At 46.2% G+C, this 15,882-nt stretch overlaps 5 protein-coding genes across 5 annotated transcripts; 3 read left to right on the forward strand and 2 right to left on the reverse strand.

Moving 5' to 3' along the window:
* Positions 1 to 38: 38 nt before the first annotated feature.
* On the forward strand, positions 39 to 1,709 carry CTRU02_206870 (het-s domain protein; the record flags this gene model as incomplete). The annotated part of the gene is made up of 2 exons (XM_036733083.1): positions 39 to 91; positions 164 to 1,709. 2 exons carry the CDS (start codon positions 39 to 41, stop codon positions 1,707 to 1,709), a joined length of 1,599 nt encoding a protein of 532 aa, XP_036575214.1.
* Positions 1,710 to 2,177: 468 nt separating this feature from the next.
* Positions 2,178 to 4,396, reverse strand: CTRU02_206871 (4-coumarate-CoA ligase-like protein 3; the record flags this gene model as incomplete). Its single annotated transcript, XM_036733084.1, has 2 exons — positions 2,178 to 2,183; positions 2,837 to 4,396. 2 exons carry the CDS (start codon positions 4,394 to 4,396, stop codon positions 2,178 to 2,180), a joined length of 1,566 nt encoding a protein of 521 aa, XP_036575215.1.
* Positions 4,397 to 5,311: 915 nt separating this feature from the next.
* Positions 5,312 to 6,989, forward strand: CTRU02_206872 (uncharacterized protein; the record flags this gene model as incomplete). Its single annotated transcript, XM_036733085.1, has 6 exons — positions 5,312 to 5,440; positions 5,552 to 5,729; positions 5,782 to 5,940; positions 6,012 to 6,512; positions 6,573 to 6,742; positions 6,795 to 6,989. The coding sequence occupies 6 exons, from the start codon at positions 5,312 to 5,314 to the stop codon at positions 6,987 to 6,989; spliced, it is 1,332 nt and encodes a 443-aa protein (XP_036575216.1).
* A 1,505-nt stretch (positions 6,990 to 8,494) lies between these two features.
* On the reverse strand, positions 8,495 to 9,906 carry CTRU02_206873 (uncharacterized protein; the record flags this gene model as incomplete). Its single annotated transcript, XM_036733086.1, has 3 exons — positions 8,495 to 8,836; positions 8,953 to 9,717; positions 9,769 to 9,906. The coding sequence occupies 3 exons, from the start codon at positions 9,904 to 9,906 to the stop codon at positions 8,495 to 8,497; spliced, it is 1,245 nt and encodes a 414-aa protein (XP_036575217.1).
* A 2,113-nt stretch (positions 9,907 to 12,019) lies between these two features.
* On the forward strand, positions 12,020 to 13,858 carry CTRU02_206874 (lactose permease; the record flags this gene model as incomplete). Its single annotated transcript, XM_036733087.1, has 5 exons — positions 12,020 to 12,076; positions 12,149 to 12,254; positions 12,339 to 12,700; positions 12,763 to 13,137; positions 13,199 to 13,858. 5 exons carry the CDS (start codon positions 12,020 to 12,022, stop codon positions 13,856 to 13,858), a joined length of 1,560 nt encoding a protein of 519 aa, XP_036575218.1.
* Positions 13,859 to 15,882: the final 2,024 nt, after the last annotated feature.

The raw sequence follows: 15,882 nt of genomic DNA on the forward strand, positions 1-15,882 counted from the left end.
TACCCTTTGGGATTGGGCATTCAGCTGTTGGTTTCCCCATGTCGGTTGAACTGGTATTAGCAGCTGTGTCCGCAGCGGACCTGTGCCTCAAGTACGTAGCCTGATTACAAATGGCGCATGTCATATTTTTGCGCTGTGCATGATGCTAAAGGATGTTTTCAAGATATGGGAAAACTCTCATGAGGGTATATCGAGACATTAAGGATGCCAATGAAGCGGTGCAATCCAAACTGCTTATTGTAGAAGCCATCTGGAGCAAGACCGCCATCCAAGTCGAGTTCGTGAAGAGAGTCGCTCAGGTGCTAGATGAAGAGCACTGTCGGATACACTTGGAAGTTCTCGAAGTCTTGCAAAGCAAGTTGACTGTTGCCGTCAAGAAGATCGAGTCGGTGGTCAAGACTGGGCCTGAATCAGGTGTTAAGAGATGGAAGTATGCTCGGCTTCGTGAAGTGATTGATGACTCCATTGAACAGTTGCAGCAGTGGCAAAGCATTTTCGACCCGACATGGTATTTGATACTTCGTATGGGCAACAAGTTCATTGATGATGAGTTATCAAAAACAACGGATGTCGCACAAGGCCGCACTTCATCAGCTTACCCGATATCAAGTTCCGGTGCAACTAGCAACACTCTTTCCTCGGCGCAAAGTTTTCGAAAAGCACTGAAAGGAGAAGGAGCATGCGATATACACGTCACCTTACCAGAAAGCGGTCTTGATTGGGGCAGCGTCAGAAAGATAGAATACTCAAGCACTGCTTTGATTCAACGGAAAGGCTCGGAAAAGATGTTCGCTATTGATACCATCGTCTGCGACACGTCTTACGACATTTCTCGGTTGAGAGCAGATACCGAGGGACTTGCAAAGAAGCTCAAAAAGGAAGAAATTCGTGCGTTTGGTCTGCTTTCTTGCAAAGGGGTCATCAAAAAGAAGAACCCAGAAACCCAACGGCTCGGCTCCATGTACTTGGCCTTTCAACTACCCCATCACGGCGAACATAATATGCCGGTTAGCCTGCGTCGTCATCTCCTGCAAGATCGGAGTTGTAGTTTGAGTCGAGTACTCGATGTTGCAAAGCAGTTGGCAAGAGCTGTCAGCTTCGTCCACACGTTCGACTTCGTGCATAAAAACATCCGCCCAGAGACGATTCTCGTCTTTCCAGACGACAAGTCTGTCCCGCATTCGCAGCTCGGCTCTGCTTTTCTCGTCGGTTTCGATTCTTTTCGCAATGTTAACTTTCACACAATGAAGGTTGGCGATAAGGCGTGGGAGCGAAACCTCTATCGACACCCAACCCGCCAAGGCATCCAAGCTCAAGAGTCATACATAATGCAACATGACGTATACAGCCTGGGAGTATGTCTACTCGAGCTCGGGCTCTGGGAAAGCTTTGTCAACTTCCAGCTGGAGGCCGATGGCAGTACAATCCCGGGGCCGAAATTGGGGCTGACTCCGAGCGACTTTGATTTCCAGCCCGGAAATGTTGCCCAGACGCTGAAGATCAAAGAACATCTGGTGGAATTGGCGAGAAATCGGCTTCCGCCTAAAATGGGCGATATATACACTTCTGTTGTTGTCACCTGCCTCACATGCCTTGATGAAGATAATGATGACTTTGGAGGTGAGGAGATGCAAGACGAAGATGGCATCTTGGTGGGTGTACGCTTTATAGAGAAGGTCCTATTGAAGCTTGGGAGTATTTCGATGTAGCATATAGATGAATGCCATTATTAGACACAACGAGCTATGTCTCTCTGCATGAGGTGGATCGCGGTGACTCGATGCTTAAAGTCGATCTGAGTCAGGAGGCTACAAGTTGCAGAGAAGAACACCGGATTTTTTGAACATTCCATCAAATGTTTAGATCTCCTAGTTTGCCCTATATTAATACTATAGCCGTGATCCAGTATTACCAACTGGTTTTGAACATACTCCAGTGACAAAAGTCCGCAGCTTCTTTCTCAAAACTTTCGACGTAACGTCCCACACCCACTTCTGGGCACCCCCCACATTTGGGCACCCCATTTACACCAAAAACGCCGTTTTTCGAAATTCTATATTAAACTAACTACTATACTTACTAAGAAAAGAAAATATATATAAACTATGTTAAGTATAATTATAGCCATCTAATTTTTTATAAAGGTTTAAATATAATAATAGTTATAATATAGAAGTTTAAAACTAAAAGCTTTAAAATGTTAGTAGATACTAGTAACTTACTAGTATTCCTTAACATTAGAAAAATATATTTCGCTCATATATACTTATTTAAAAAATCTAGGAAATTAATATTTATACTTATTAAAAGTATATAATTATATCTAAAAGAGATTTAAAAGTATTACTTTAGTAAATATAGTATAATTAAGGGTTAAAATTCTATAATAGAAACTTTTCTTAAGGGAAATTTTAAAATATTATTCTAAGCTTAAAGAATTTTTTACTAAGTATAAGAATATATAAATCTACTATATCTTACTTAAAAATTCTAATCATATTAGTTAAATATCTCTACCTATTTTATATATTAAGATATAGGCTAGGTAAATTAGTATTATAAATGTTAAACCTTGAATTTATAATACTTATTATCAATAATACTAGTATATAGCTACTTAAGTATTATAATTAAGTCTTAATCTATTTAATATATATTTATTCTCTTTAATAAGTAAAGTATTTAGTTTAATATAGAATTTCGAAAAACGGCGTTTTTGGTGTAAATGGGGTGCCCAAATGTGGGGGGTGCCCAGAAGTGGGTGTGGGACGTTAGCATTTCTTGGAATCCCGGTCACCTCCCAGACCCCACCTCGCAGCCTTTTGTAACCGCTCACCTGGTTGTCCACCTTTGTTTGAATGTCTTGCAAAACTTGAATCGTTGAAACCTCGGCTGTAAATGTTTTGTTTAGTACCACATAGGCTGTGGGTACTTCCGTGTCCTTGGCCTTGTCCCAGGTCGGTCCAACTGCACCATCGGACACTGCCGGATGTTGCAACAAGTAGACCTCAAGCTCGTTCGGGCTTACTTGAAAGCTGTTATATTTTATCAGCTCCTTGGTGCGTCCCACTAAAGAAACAATTCCATCCTCTGAGATTGCACAAATATCGCCGGTGTTGAACCAGCCTTCCGCAGGGAACGCGTTTCTGTTGGCCTCCGGATTATCAATGTACCCTTTCGTAACATTAGGTCCTCTAATCCAGAGCTCTCCAGAGGTGCCATTTTTTGCGTCAGCTCCGGTTTCGGTAATCAGTCTGCCCTCCAAGCCAGGGACGAGCTGTCCCATCTGACCCTTTTTCAGATGCTCCGAAACTCTTTGGACAGCAACCCAAGGTCCTGCCTCGGTCAAACCATACATTTGAAGTGGCTGCCACTTGCCTCTGCCAAAGAGCTGTTCTTCTTCGTCACGTTTCAAACCCCCATGAGATCCAGTGATTCGTTTCACGCTGGAGAAATCGTATCGCGTCGTCAGCTGGGACCGTAACACGCCTTGCAGTATGGTTGGTAACATTTGAACAGTTGTGGGTCGCCTCTCCTCCACCAGTTTACCGAGCTTTTCAACCTCATAGCTTGACATGATGATATGCCGCACACCTGTCCAAGGACCAAGGAAGAAAGGAACGGTGCCATTAGCGAGATGGACAAATGGAGTGACTGAGAGAACAGACTCTTCTGTGTTCCAACGTTCGGGGTCGTGGTTCCACAGCTGATAAACGTTTGAGAGGTAATTGTATTGTGACAATCCGACTCCTTTCGGTAACCCGGTCGTTCCAGAAGACAAGTGGATAGATGCTAAGCGGTCCCGGGTGTCTGCGTAGTGAGGTACAAGTAGCTGATTTGATGCTGGAAAATCTTTTTCAAGGCTGCAGTGCTGAAAGTTGATGTCATGATGAATCGCAGTAATAATTTCCGGTTTGTAGCCTGGGTTGGTCTTACGAGCAATAATAATTGCGTCCTCGATCTTTTGAATGACTTTGCCATACGTGATAATGTACGCCGGCCGCGATACAACAAGGGCATGCGCTATTTCTGAAGAGAGCAGTTGGTGATTTATGGGGCAGAAAACTCCACCAAGCCAAAGAATTGTATGAACCACTTCTGCTATCGTGGCACTATTGGGTAGAATCACTGCCCATCGGCTTTGATCCACTGGCTTGTAATGAGCATTCAGAGCGTAGGCCAATCGTCCTGCTTTCTGCCTAAGTTGTTCAAGAGTGATTGTTCTACCTTCCAAATCATCTTCGAAAACAACATGCTGGCCGAGCTTGTTGTCTGAGCTTGTTGTCTGAGCTTGTTGTCTGAGCTTGTTGTCTGGTCGAGCGGTAGTATGGAGCAGTTCAGTCAAATTCTGGTCTGTTGGGATGTGGATCTTCTTGGTAGATTTGTAAATGGTCATTGTTGTTGTTGTTTGAACCCGGAACGCTCGAGTTGACGACTGTTGAAACAAACGGTGTTGTTCACATCTTGGCTGTTTGACTCAAGGTAGTCGAGATTTATATAGGACTCACAGAGCTGGGCAATAAAACGGTCAATTAATAGTCAATGGCTAAATGTTGTAACTCCTCACCTCACAGGCAGCCAAAGCCCTCGGCCCGAGGGTACACGGTCATTACCCCAACACCCAAACTTCAAGGAGAAAGAAGATTGATAGAATCTCAAGGGTTTGAGTTACAGCTTGAACCAGATTATGATGGAGTCGTACCTAGCCAAAAGGCTACATGCTTGAGCTTCATGGGTCGACTCTGGACTAAGACGACTTTAGAACAGTCTGACTCAGACCTTTCCCCGGACTGACACATCCCTGCATGCATGTACTACGGCCACCAGTTTCGCGAACAATGGAGGGGGAGTATACAGAGAGCAACCCCAGAGATGTGAAGTGGGGAGGGGTGTAGAAGCCGTGCATGACGTCTTTGGAGTTAGGCCTGAATTTCTAAAGTGCTTGGATTTTGCTGATATAAGGAGGACGGTCACTGATAGTAAGTGCACAGTTGGTCTAACTTTGTTAGTTCTACGAACTATTGTTCTTTAGACTTGGCCATGCCTTCCCAAGCTACTTCCAGGGGCAACGGTTTTGGGGCGGAACAAAAGGAATCTATTGCACTTGCTTCCACAGAAGAACCTCGCACTGGTCATGCCGAATCTGGAGAGACCAAGTCGGAGATCGGGGGTGGCCTCAGCCTTAGTCAACAAAAGAGGGTCATGTAAGTGAAACCTAACTTCATATTCTTGCTGTTCAATGCGGATAGTATTATCTGATTAGCCATGTAATCGACGTGTCGATTTCAAACTTTTGCCAATTCTAGGAATTATGTACTCAATCTCCCTGATCGATCGAACGAACTTGGGGCTAGCACTCGTGGCCGGTATGCAAGAGGATCTTGCCCTCGCCGTAGGCAACCGGTACACGGTGATCGTGATGGTTTTTTTCATTGCGTATATGTAAGTGTAGCCGACCTATGCTTCCCGTTCCATGAAGAGGACTGAATAGATTTGCCAGCGTTTTCGAGATCCCAAGTGTAGGCCATCAAAATATCGTAAAGCTACATAGGTCGCTTACCACGTTTTTCAGAATCTAATTCTGCCCAACGCCGGTCCTGCAAATTGGCTCGCCTTTCTGGGCGTATCATTCGGCGCAGTCTTGATTGGTATGGGATTTACCCATCACTGGGGCACTATGGCTCTTTGCAGGACTCTTCTGGGAGCATTCGAGGCAGGATTTCTCCCTGGTAGGCAAAATTTCTTTTCAATCAAGACCCAGTTGATAACTGAAAGCCCTAGGTTGTACATATTTGATCACATGTTGGTACACACGATTTGAGGTGGGCAAAAGGTTGTCCGCATTCTGGATTCTTTCTGTGCTTGCCAGCGGATTCTCGGCCATCCTGGCTTACGTTTTCACGATGCTGAGTGGAGCTCAAGGTTTAAAAGGTTGGCGCTGTAAGTTTCTCGAGAACTCCATGCCTCTTTCATTTGTGGTAGATTACAACTTCTGAAGCAAAAGGGGCTAGGGATATTCATCATGGAGGGTGCCATCACGGTTGTCATATGTATGACAGGATGGTTCATTGTGATTGACTTCCCCACGAAGGCAGAGAAATTTCTCAAACCAGATGAACAAGCGTTTGTCATCAACCGCCTCAATGACGGCCGTGGGGATGCTGAAGAAGACGACCTTACTATCGCCAAAATTCTCTTTCACCTCAGAGACTGGAAACTCTACTTCTGGGCATTCAGCCTCATGACATCAACACTTCCTGGTTACGCCTACTCTTATTTTCTGCTCATCATTCTCCGCGATGGCATGGGATTCAATACTACGCAGTCGCAACTTCTCACTGGGCCTCCTTATGTTCTTGCCGCCATCGTAGCTCTTATCTCGGGATGGCTTGGGGATAAGTACAAAATCCGAGGTCCCATTATAGCGGTGCATCAACCGGTAACAGCAATTGGTGTGCTCATCACGGTCTATGGAAAGGCGAATGCAGTCCGCTATTTCGGCTCGTTCTTAGGTAGGGGGTCAATATTTTATCTTGTTGCTACGACTCAAGACTGACTCTAAAACAACAAAGGCATTGGGTTCTTACAGTTCTGTGTCCCGGGTATTCTTACCTTTCAGGCTAACAACATCACCTCTCATTCGAAACGAGCGGTGGCCTCTGCGACATGTGTGATCGGAGGGGAAATCGGAGGAATTGTAGCAAGCTGCGCATTCGTAGCGAGTGAGAGCCCGCACTACACGGTAAGCAAAGTTTCAGCGCCGATGATCTAAACATTGCCGCTAACTCGAACAGACGGGAGTTTGGGTTACGTTTGCTCTATCTATGACAAGCATTATCATGATAATAATCCTTGATTGTTTACCTTTGGAAAATGAACAAGGCCATGGATGCAGGCAAGGTTTTGAACGAGAAACAAGCAGATTGGCGGTACACACTATAGTCTCATTTTCTCGCCACGAAATTTATCGAAGCTATCGCTTGTCGTGATAGACTAACAACCGAGAAAATGGATCGTTCTCATTGTCAAACGTATTCAAATTATGCATGAAACTTGCAGCCACCCACCTGGCATTTTCAACTTCCTTTGACCGACCTTTTCCATATCTATCCCGAAATCCATGCAGACAGGTTTCCAGATCATGGCGAGTTCTGTGCTCGAGGTGACATACTTTTCGAGGCCTGGGCTGCGGGTTCCTATGCAACACGTTAGAATTCCCAGATAGCAAACGTTCATCCTCTCACTAGTACGGTGATCTCACACTCACGGAGTACCCCGTGGGCCAGAGAGTGGAAAAGTCACTACATAGTACTCGGTCCCAGACCAGTTCACAGGGGAGTTTGTTTCACGGCAGTGTGACTATAGAAAGAGCTCAAACATAAGGTGTGCTGCCAAGCTCTGACTTGAGCATTCTGACTCGTTGTTACGTGGCCGTCTCCGCAGGAATGTATCATTCAGCACATGATGAGGCTAACCATAGCCAAGACTCTTTCATGGCGTTGAGCCCTCAAGGCAGAATGGAACCCACGCTTTACATGGGACCACACGTGGCAAGAGGTGCAACTTGAGCTTCGGAGCATGAATGTCCGGATAGTTAACGGGTAGTGGCAAGTACTGGCCAGGGTGGATTGGAGCACAGCTCGTCTATAGAAGGCACTCAATTGGATTTGGTCCGGGGACTGAATGCCCGTCGCGGTGTACCTATCGTATTTGATACGACATTTTGTGTACTCGTGTTTGGAAAAGACAGGGGTCTCAGTCGTATTAGGCAGGGTACATGCGGTCCTATGTCGATCATCGTATGCGGGGAGGCGGAAATCGGGGTAAGCGGGGATAAAGGGACAGCTTCATACGTTGCTCCATGTATTTTTTTTCATTCTCTTCCGTAAACCGTAATTTTTCGCTTTCATATACTGGTTGGCACAAACTGAAGAGTTCAGATAGGCGTCGGGTGGTGGTTGCATTCATCCCTGTTCTCTTCCCTACTCAGAGGAAATCGGGTCTTCTTGAATGTCTAGCTAATGTAGGTAATGGTTGTTTATCAGTCCCTAGGGTTCCACTCAGTTTCAACCTCTTTCCCATTGCATCTCCTAACCCCATTACCAAACAACGACAAGACTTTCCCAAGGTTCGCTTGTCCATTTACGTGAAAGGCTCCCTTCAGAAACTGGTATAGCGCAGTGGCTAGTAGACGTGTCCTGTGGTATGTATTATCTGACAGAGACAGCACTGACGTTAACCTTCGGTGGAGGAAGGTGGTTTGTTTCCTATCTATCAACAACGGCGAGACTCGCTTGTAAAAGGGTCGAGAAGCAGACGCGTCATACAAACACATGTTCTAGACTGCTGTAACAATCTATTACGGACAAATGTATGAAGTTATTACCGCTTGACAGTCACATAATGTTGAAAGTGCAGGATACCATAATTAGCTCAGCCAAGTTTGGACGAGTAAGTGACCCATAAAAACGAGCATGAATTCATTCTCCTCAACTCATATACCCACACAAGTGTTGCAACTCCAGCATGACGCTTTGTTTGAATCTCCGCAAGCGGATTGGAATCGCGCTTTTCTGGGATAAGGGCATAAGACTCGCTCAAACCCAGTACCATTCGTGCCAGGAAAAGACACGGTAAGGGATGTGGGTGCAGTTCCGTTTTCGACCCAGGCGCGAAGCTGCCCAAAGAGACTTGTAGGCTGTCCCCCTTGACCACCCATGCAATGCCCTAGCCCCGGAATGGGAAAGTATCTGTAGAAATCATAGACATCTGGAAATCTTTCAGACACATCCGTATAGTACTTGCGGGTACCTTCTTCTGGGATGGCCGCGTCTGCCTGTTGGGACTTGTGTTAGCTTTTATGCTCTTTGATACCGGTTACGCTATTTCCAGTACCGTAAAATGTGCAAAGTAGGAGGCAGAAAGGTGATGGATGAACCAAAGAGCACTTACTAAACCGTGAAAGGTGATGAGCTTTCCGCCTGCATCGCGGAAGGCAGACAGGTCAGTGTTAGCTGTCGCAGAAGTTGAAGTAAACTCGTCTATGCCCTCCTGATATAATTTTTCAAACTCTTCCTGGGTCATGGCGGTTACGTTGAAGCTTGTATCTTTGGCGAGGTAATTTTGAAACCAGTCGGCGCCGAGGCCTGTCGAGGCCCCCCTACAGGGCCCAGCGGTACAGTTCGTAGCGACCACACCCGCGGTATTGAAAAGAGGGTATATCTGGCCAGTGACGTCGGCACCAGGCGCATAACCATGCCATAATTTAACCCCGGCAGCAGATGTAATGCCATCCCAGGTTGCTCTGACAACGCTCGCAGCTGAAGCGGAAATGACAACCGAGGCATTGTTGCAAGTAGTTACCTTCCCAACCATTGTAAATGGGTCAAAGTCGCAACTGTCCAGATCGGAGATCAACCCATCTGTGATGCCATCCTTGGGATCGCAAAAGGCTACCGAAGCTAGAACAATAGCGTCGACCTCACACATCCGTGGATAGGCTTTGATATTGTTCATATGCTGCTGCGGCCAGTACATGGTTGGCGCTAGCTGAGGAGCATATAGCCCTGGCGCGGCTGCAGAGATCCCATTGTATGCATCTGGGTAGTTCTGAGCCAAGGAAAGACCTTGACGCCCACCCTGCGAGCAGCCATTCCAGTAAGAGTAAAGGGGCTTCTGGCCGTAAAAGGATTGGATTACTTCTTTGGCAATGACAGCCTAGTATTGTTAGCCAAAAGAAGGTTTATTCAATCTCGAGTTCTCACTAACCTCTTCACCAAGCGAACGGTGGGCAAAGTTCCGAATGCTATTGTAATCTATGACACCGGGTGCAATAAGGACGGAGTTGCCTGGGCCCCCAGCATCTGTGGTCGCAGTGGCATACCCGTCAGCCAAGGCACCGGCCATGTTATAATAGGAGAGGCTCAGACGCCCAGCAGCGTTTCCGCCTCCGCCAACAGCTTGCAGACGTTGGTTCCAATCCTTAGTTGGGAGCCATGCTTCTACATTCAAGGTATCGTTCAAGTTCGGGTGGGTATATGTGATTGTAACGTTGCAGAATTCTGCATTGTGAAGATTGACTGCGGGCTGAACAAATCGAAATGCCTCTTAAACAAAAGTGCTGTAGTTGGTAACAAGATTGGCCTGATAAGAGAGAATCTCGAGTCCGGGAACGGTGAAAGAGAAGGTTGCTGGCAGGCAGTTCGCTTGCAGGGTTGTCAAAGTCATAGTTACTGTTATTACTCTAGTGAAGCTGGCAATACTATTGAGCGGTATAGCAGAGAACACAAAAGCCGCTGTTGTTGACTGGCGGATAATGGGTCATTATATATGTGATAATGGGCGTTACTGATTGCTTCTATGACATCGCGGAACTCCAATATCAGAAAGCCACAGGCGACTTACCAAGGATGCAAGGCTCAAGACGTTCCATCAAACCTGATTTTGCGTCCCCACAGTTGGTTCGTTCTGGGGAGGACTTGAGGGCTCGTCGATCTTTCTGCGGGGAAACAGATATGGGGTGCAGATTTCGAAAGACAAGGGGTCATGAATGAGGTCGTAGTTATGGTCAGGATGCAGGAGCACAGACACCACACATAAACTCGCGCATCTCACGAGTGGCTACCTTTTCCGAATCACACAGATGCGTAATCGGCCTTTGGGCTAGGAACAAGCTTCTATGAGATTTTTTTACTCTTTTGGTTAAGTCACCGAAGAATGGAGATCCCACGTGTCCTTGTGGTAATGTTACCTGAGGTGGCATCAAAAACATAAGAAGAGGTGTAATTCGGCCACTTTTCGTCCGGCACTCTGAATCAGGCTGTGTACAGACGAAAACTTTCCAAAGACAACTAACATTGACTTGAAATATGACGAAATATTGAAATACGACAAACAGACAAAGGCTATGACAGATGTACCGAAACTAACGTTCACTACCTAGCTCTAAACCCAACTGCAGGAATTGCTTTATTTTGTCTTAAAGATTTCCACTTGATTTTGGTCTCCTCCTCCCCATGGGCTGTTGGCATGAAGCACCAGCAGAAACCGATTATTACTTGAGTATTTAAATAGCCTCACGCGGTATCTGCATGCAGTTGCCATGAGACTCGTAAGTCAGGCTTTTTATAAGGATGTATCGTTGTGCCGGCAGATATTTAGCTACCAGAAGCCTCGAAGTCACGGAATTCGGGCATATGAGAGATATGCCTAGGGTCATTCAGCTGGCTTGTATACCTATTGCTAGACATGTAGAATCCCACGCGGTGGGATCGTCCATTTCCAAGACGACCTACCAGATACAATCTGGGTATAACCTAAGTGGACCTTTCTGCAATGCTCCCACCCTAGCCGTGCGTCACTAATGGTTTGCACCTGCGTCTGTGCCTCTCTGCAAGGATCGCGTTGACTCGACGCCCAGAGTCAATCTGAGTCAGGGGGGTATATTCTACCAATCTGCAAGCTAGCCGAAGCCCTGGAACTAATGATGATTATAATCGGTTGACGTTTAATGGTTCTTTTCTCATGTCGTTGGTGTCACTCCTACAATGATTGGGCTACACTCAGCAAGGACTCACTCCGGATATTGACCAGCCGGCGCTAACTAACGGAGCATTTCTGCTTTGTTGTTACCTTCGCTCCACGTGGGGCAACTGTCAGGTTACATTAGCCTCTCTCTAATCCGAGGAATGGTCGTTGCACAGTACCTTTTCAGTGCCGTTGTGGGTGGTTCGTTTGTTCCGAGCAAGCATCCCCACCATACAAGGATGTCTGCACTCCACGCCCTCCATGCCCTCCACACTCTCCACTCCTCCTGTTCCCCACGGGGTAGTGGATGATTCAGACGGGGCTGGCTGAAGGGAGGCTCTTCCACTTAGCTGGAAAGTTTTAAAACTGCCCACGACGTGCACACATTGATATTTTCTTCTTGTCAAGTAGGTGAATTGTCTTGAGAGGTAAAGCTTGTCTTGAGCTTCCCCTGACAAAACGAGTGTCCATTTCCAGACTTATTTTTCCTTCGATGGCGGCCTCAAAGAAGAACGGCGCGGCTGCCGCTGTTGGCTTTTCCCTGGCCAAGGTGAGTTTTCACATACACCAGTGCCTCTCTAATATTGGGGTGTATCAAAATCTGATCTAAAGCGTGACACAGGTCTTGCCTGACGACTCCAGACCGTGGTATCGAGTGCCACACTTGTTACGACTCAACCTTTGCTTGCTGGTGCCTCTTATGTCTTCATGCTCAATTGGGTACGATGGTATGTCCTTAGGCTGAGGATCCTTCACAGCATAAAACAAAGGAGAAGCCAAAAGTGTGAAGATATTGATAGTGGTTGGTACAGGTTCGATGATGAACGGCCTTCAGACACTCCCACAGTGGAAGAAACACTTTGACAACCCTACTGGAGCCATGCTGGGGGCCATGAATGCTGTTTATCCCGCCGGCAAGATCGTCGCTCTCTTCATCGTTGCATACCTGAACGATAGCTACGGACGAAAGAAGTGCATTGCCCTTGGTGCATTCCTTTGCGTTCTGCTTCCTCTCATGCAAGGCTTCTCTACCAGCGCGGCTATGTTCATTGCATCAAGAGCCCTGATCGGCTTCGTTACCAGTTTCATGTCTCTTCCTAGCCCCATCCTTGTTAGTGAGCTTGCATACCCTACGCAACGCGGGAAATTGACTGCGTTGTACAACACGTCCTTCGTAAGTGAACACATTGTTTCTTTACTTGTTGAGGTATGCTTGATGAAGCTAACTTGCTACAGTACCTTGGGGGTATCATTGCAGCTTGGTGTACTTTTGGTACTTTTAAACTGGAGTCAAACTGGAGCTGGCGGATTCCTTCGATCCTCCAAGGCGCCATGCCTCTTGTTCAGTTCATTGGTGTATTCTTTCTCCCTGAGTCGCCCAGATGGCTAGTAGCCAATGGTCGTCGAAACGATGCCCGTGCCATTCTGGTGAAGTACCATGCTGGTGGAGATGAAAACTCGCCTCTTGTGGATTTCGAACTGGTCGAAATCGAAGCAGCTCTAACGGCCGAAGCCGATGTCATGTCTCAACATTCATGGCTAGATCTGTTTCGTACGCCAGCCAATCGAAAGCGGTTGCTTATCACCTTCATTGTGGGTTGGTTTGCTCAGGTGAGTACCTTTTGCCAACGACGAAACCACTTTTCTCATAATACTAACCTGACAATAATAGTGGAATGGCGTGGGCATGATATCTTATTACCTTGGCCTGATACTCAACACTATCGGAATCACCGAAGGCAAGGATCAAACCCTTATCAACGCCTTGCTCAATGTGGCCAACTGGATCGCCGCTGTTGGAATTGGAGCGCTTATGGTGGACCGATTGGGACGCCGCACTCTATGGTTGATGTCAACTGGCACGATGTTTATCTGCTATATCATCTGGACCAGCCTCACGGCCAAATTTATCGAGACCAAGGACGCAGGCCTTGGAAAAGCCGTGGTTGCCTTTGTCTTCCTAACAAATCTCGGTTATGCTTTCGCCTGGTCACCACTTCTACAAGCTTACATTGTCGAAATTTGGCCTTATTCGCTCCGCAGTCGTGGTGTATCGGCACTTTACATCACCAGTTTTTCTGCATTGGTCTTCGCCAACCAGGTCAATCCCATCGCAATGGCTGCAATCGCGTGGAAGTATTACATTCTCTTTTGCTGCATCCTGTTCTTTCTTTTAATCACCATCTGGTTTGTTTTCCCAGAGACGAAGGGCTTCTCGCTTGAAGAGATTAGCCAAATCTTCGGCGATGGAGTTCCACATGTCGACGTAGAGAAGGTCGAAGATGTAAAGGAAGATGCTGAGGTTGCCCAGGTTGAGATCAAGAAAGGGTGAAATACCACCCGAATGCAAGCTGAGATGTACCAGGACTTTCCCCTGCTGCTTCTTTAGCCGCTTGGTAGCTAGTATGATGACATTGGTAGATTTAATGGCACATGTAATTTGATTGCAGTGTTCTGACTATAGTTGCCGATGATGCAAATAACATCGGAAATGTCGAGACTCTTCTCTGCGGGTGGTCATGTCAGTTTAACAAGATTGGGCGATGTAGAAATTGGGAGAATATTTGAATGAGTTCAGAACTAGACGTTGTCGTCAAAACCACACCACCACGGCTTTCTCGTACTCTGATAATAAGACAAAATGCCTCTGGCCAGCGACCATAGACGGCTATGACGTGCAGAGTACGACCATTCCAAGCCAACGCAAGTGTATCTGTGTATGTAAAAACGGTCATAGTCCTGGAAAATGGCTGGCCGAAGTGACACACCATGTATCTAGGGCCAACAGTTACAACAATGGCCCTACGTTCTATTGGACTAATAGTCTGTCGTCCCCCGCAGTGTGTATTTAGAGAAGGACTTTCGTATCTGATACGAGGAACATGGCCTATCACAATATGAGATACCTGCACTGGCGATGTCTGACTCCAACTCGTTTATCTCCAACACATTTTTTCAGGACCAATATTCTCAATTTTGGCAAAAAACCTTCCCCATTGCTACTCACCGCATTCACATTTATCATATGACGCCGAGGTGTCAACGAATCAGAGTTGATGCAACCAAAAGCATCAGATATTCAAGACATGGCGTGAAGACCGCCTGCCCGGCCAACAAAAACTTGAACATCGAGAGCGTCTATTATGCTACAGAATGTCTCATGTTATATCCCTTTGAAACTAATGAGGCAACGGTCACAAAGACTTAATCTCCCACTTACAGTTTTCCAACAATATTGACACATAAGGATACGTTATTAACCCCATATTTTCCGCAGCTGTGGTTATTCCGAAATTGATGTTTCTCTTGATATATAACCTACACAATGTTCTTAATCATTTCAAATGGGTATCTGAAGTCTTCTTACTTATATAATACTTTTGAAACAGTCTTCAAAGAGTATAATATCACTTCTATGGCTACTTCTAAATCCAAGCGGCGCAACAACGCAACTATACACAACTATACACTTACGTCGCATATTTAGTAGATGTGACGAACCAGAAATACATAAATCGGGCTAGAAAGTGTGTAAAAGTGTGAGTTGATCTAGAAAGAGAGGATGGGCGTAGGAAAGCATGTACTTAAACGTCTGCTGTTTGCGTTACAGTGAACTTACGCAAACTCACCGAGTAAGTGTGTTTGCTGAGCATTGAAGTTATTGTTGCAGTAAAGTGAATGAATTCTAACAATTTAACTGTTCCATTGGTTCAATATAACATCTGAATGTGAATTGTTTGATTGAATATTATATCGGTGCTCATGGCAGCAGTGACGAGCTTGGGGGTGGGGCAGAACAAGAACAAGAAAAGTTGCCGTTGGCAGAAAACGAAAATATTAGACGGACTTAGGCAGCAGATATCGTCCAGTTGAATGCTCTCTATCTGATGCTGGGGGTTGGCTTCCATCGTCTTACTGCATATAATCCAAGTTACACTTGGCTGTCATTGGCTGAAAATGGGTTGTCGCGACCGGCTCGGCCATCTTATGGGCGGGGTTAACCATATGCACCGGAGTTTGCGGACTTGGGGCGTTAAAGCATTCAGAAAGTCCCCCAACCCCCAAACTCCAGGCACTTGCAGCACTTTCCTAAATGGAAAAAAATTGGTCGGACTGCTGTGTTGTCCGCTAATTGTCCGTAATCTCACTTTGGCCGCCATTAAATTTTGTGCGGTTTAATTCGAGATGAATGTCCGCCATTGCACCGGTTTGACTGTGGGTAAGCCTTTCAAGGGGTTCGAGCATCGCAAGCCAAATCAGGCCATGACGTACCTTTGTAAGCAGGAGATTGAAGCCTACGATGTCCATGATCGCGGATTTTGTAATTATCTCCTTGCGCAATTGCTAAGCGAACGA

Source organism: Colletotrichum truncatum, assembly GCF_014235925.2.
Source record: "Colletotrichum truncatum strain CMES1059 chromosome Unknown Contig_0004, whole genome shotgun sequence".
NCBI classification, from domain to species: Eukaryota; Fungi; Ascomycota; class Sordariomycetes; order Glomerellales; family Glomerellaceae; genus Colletotrichum; species Colletotrichum truncatum.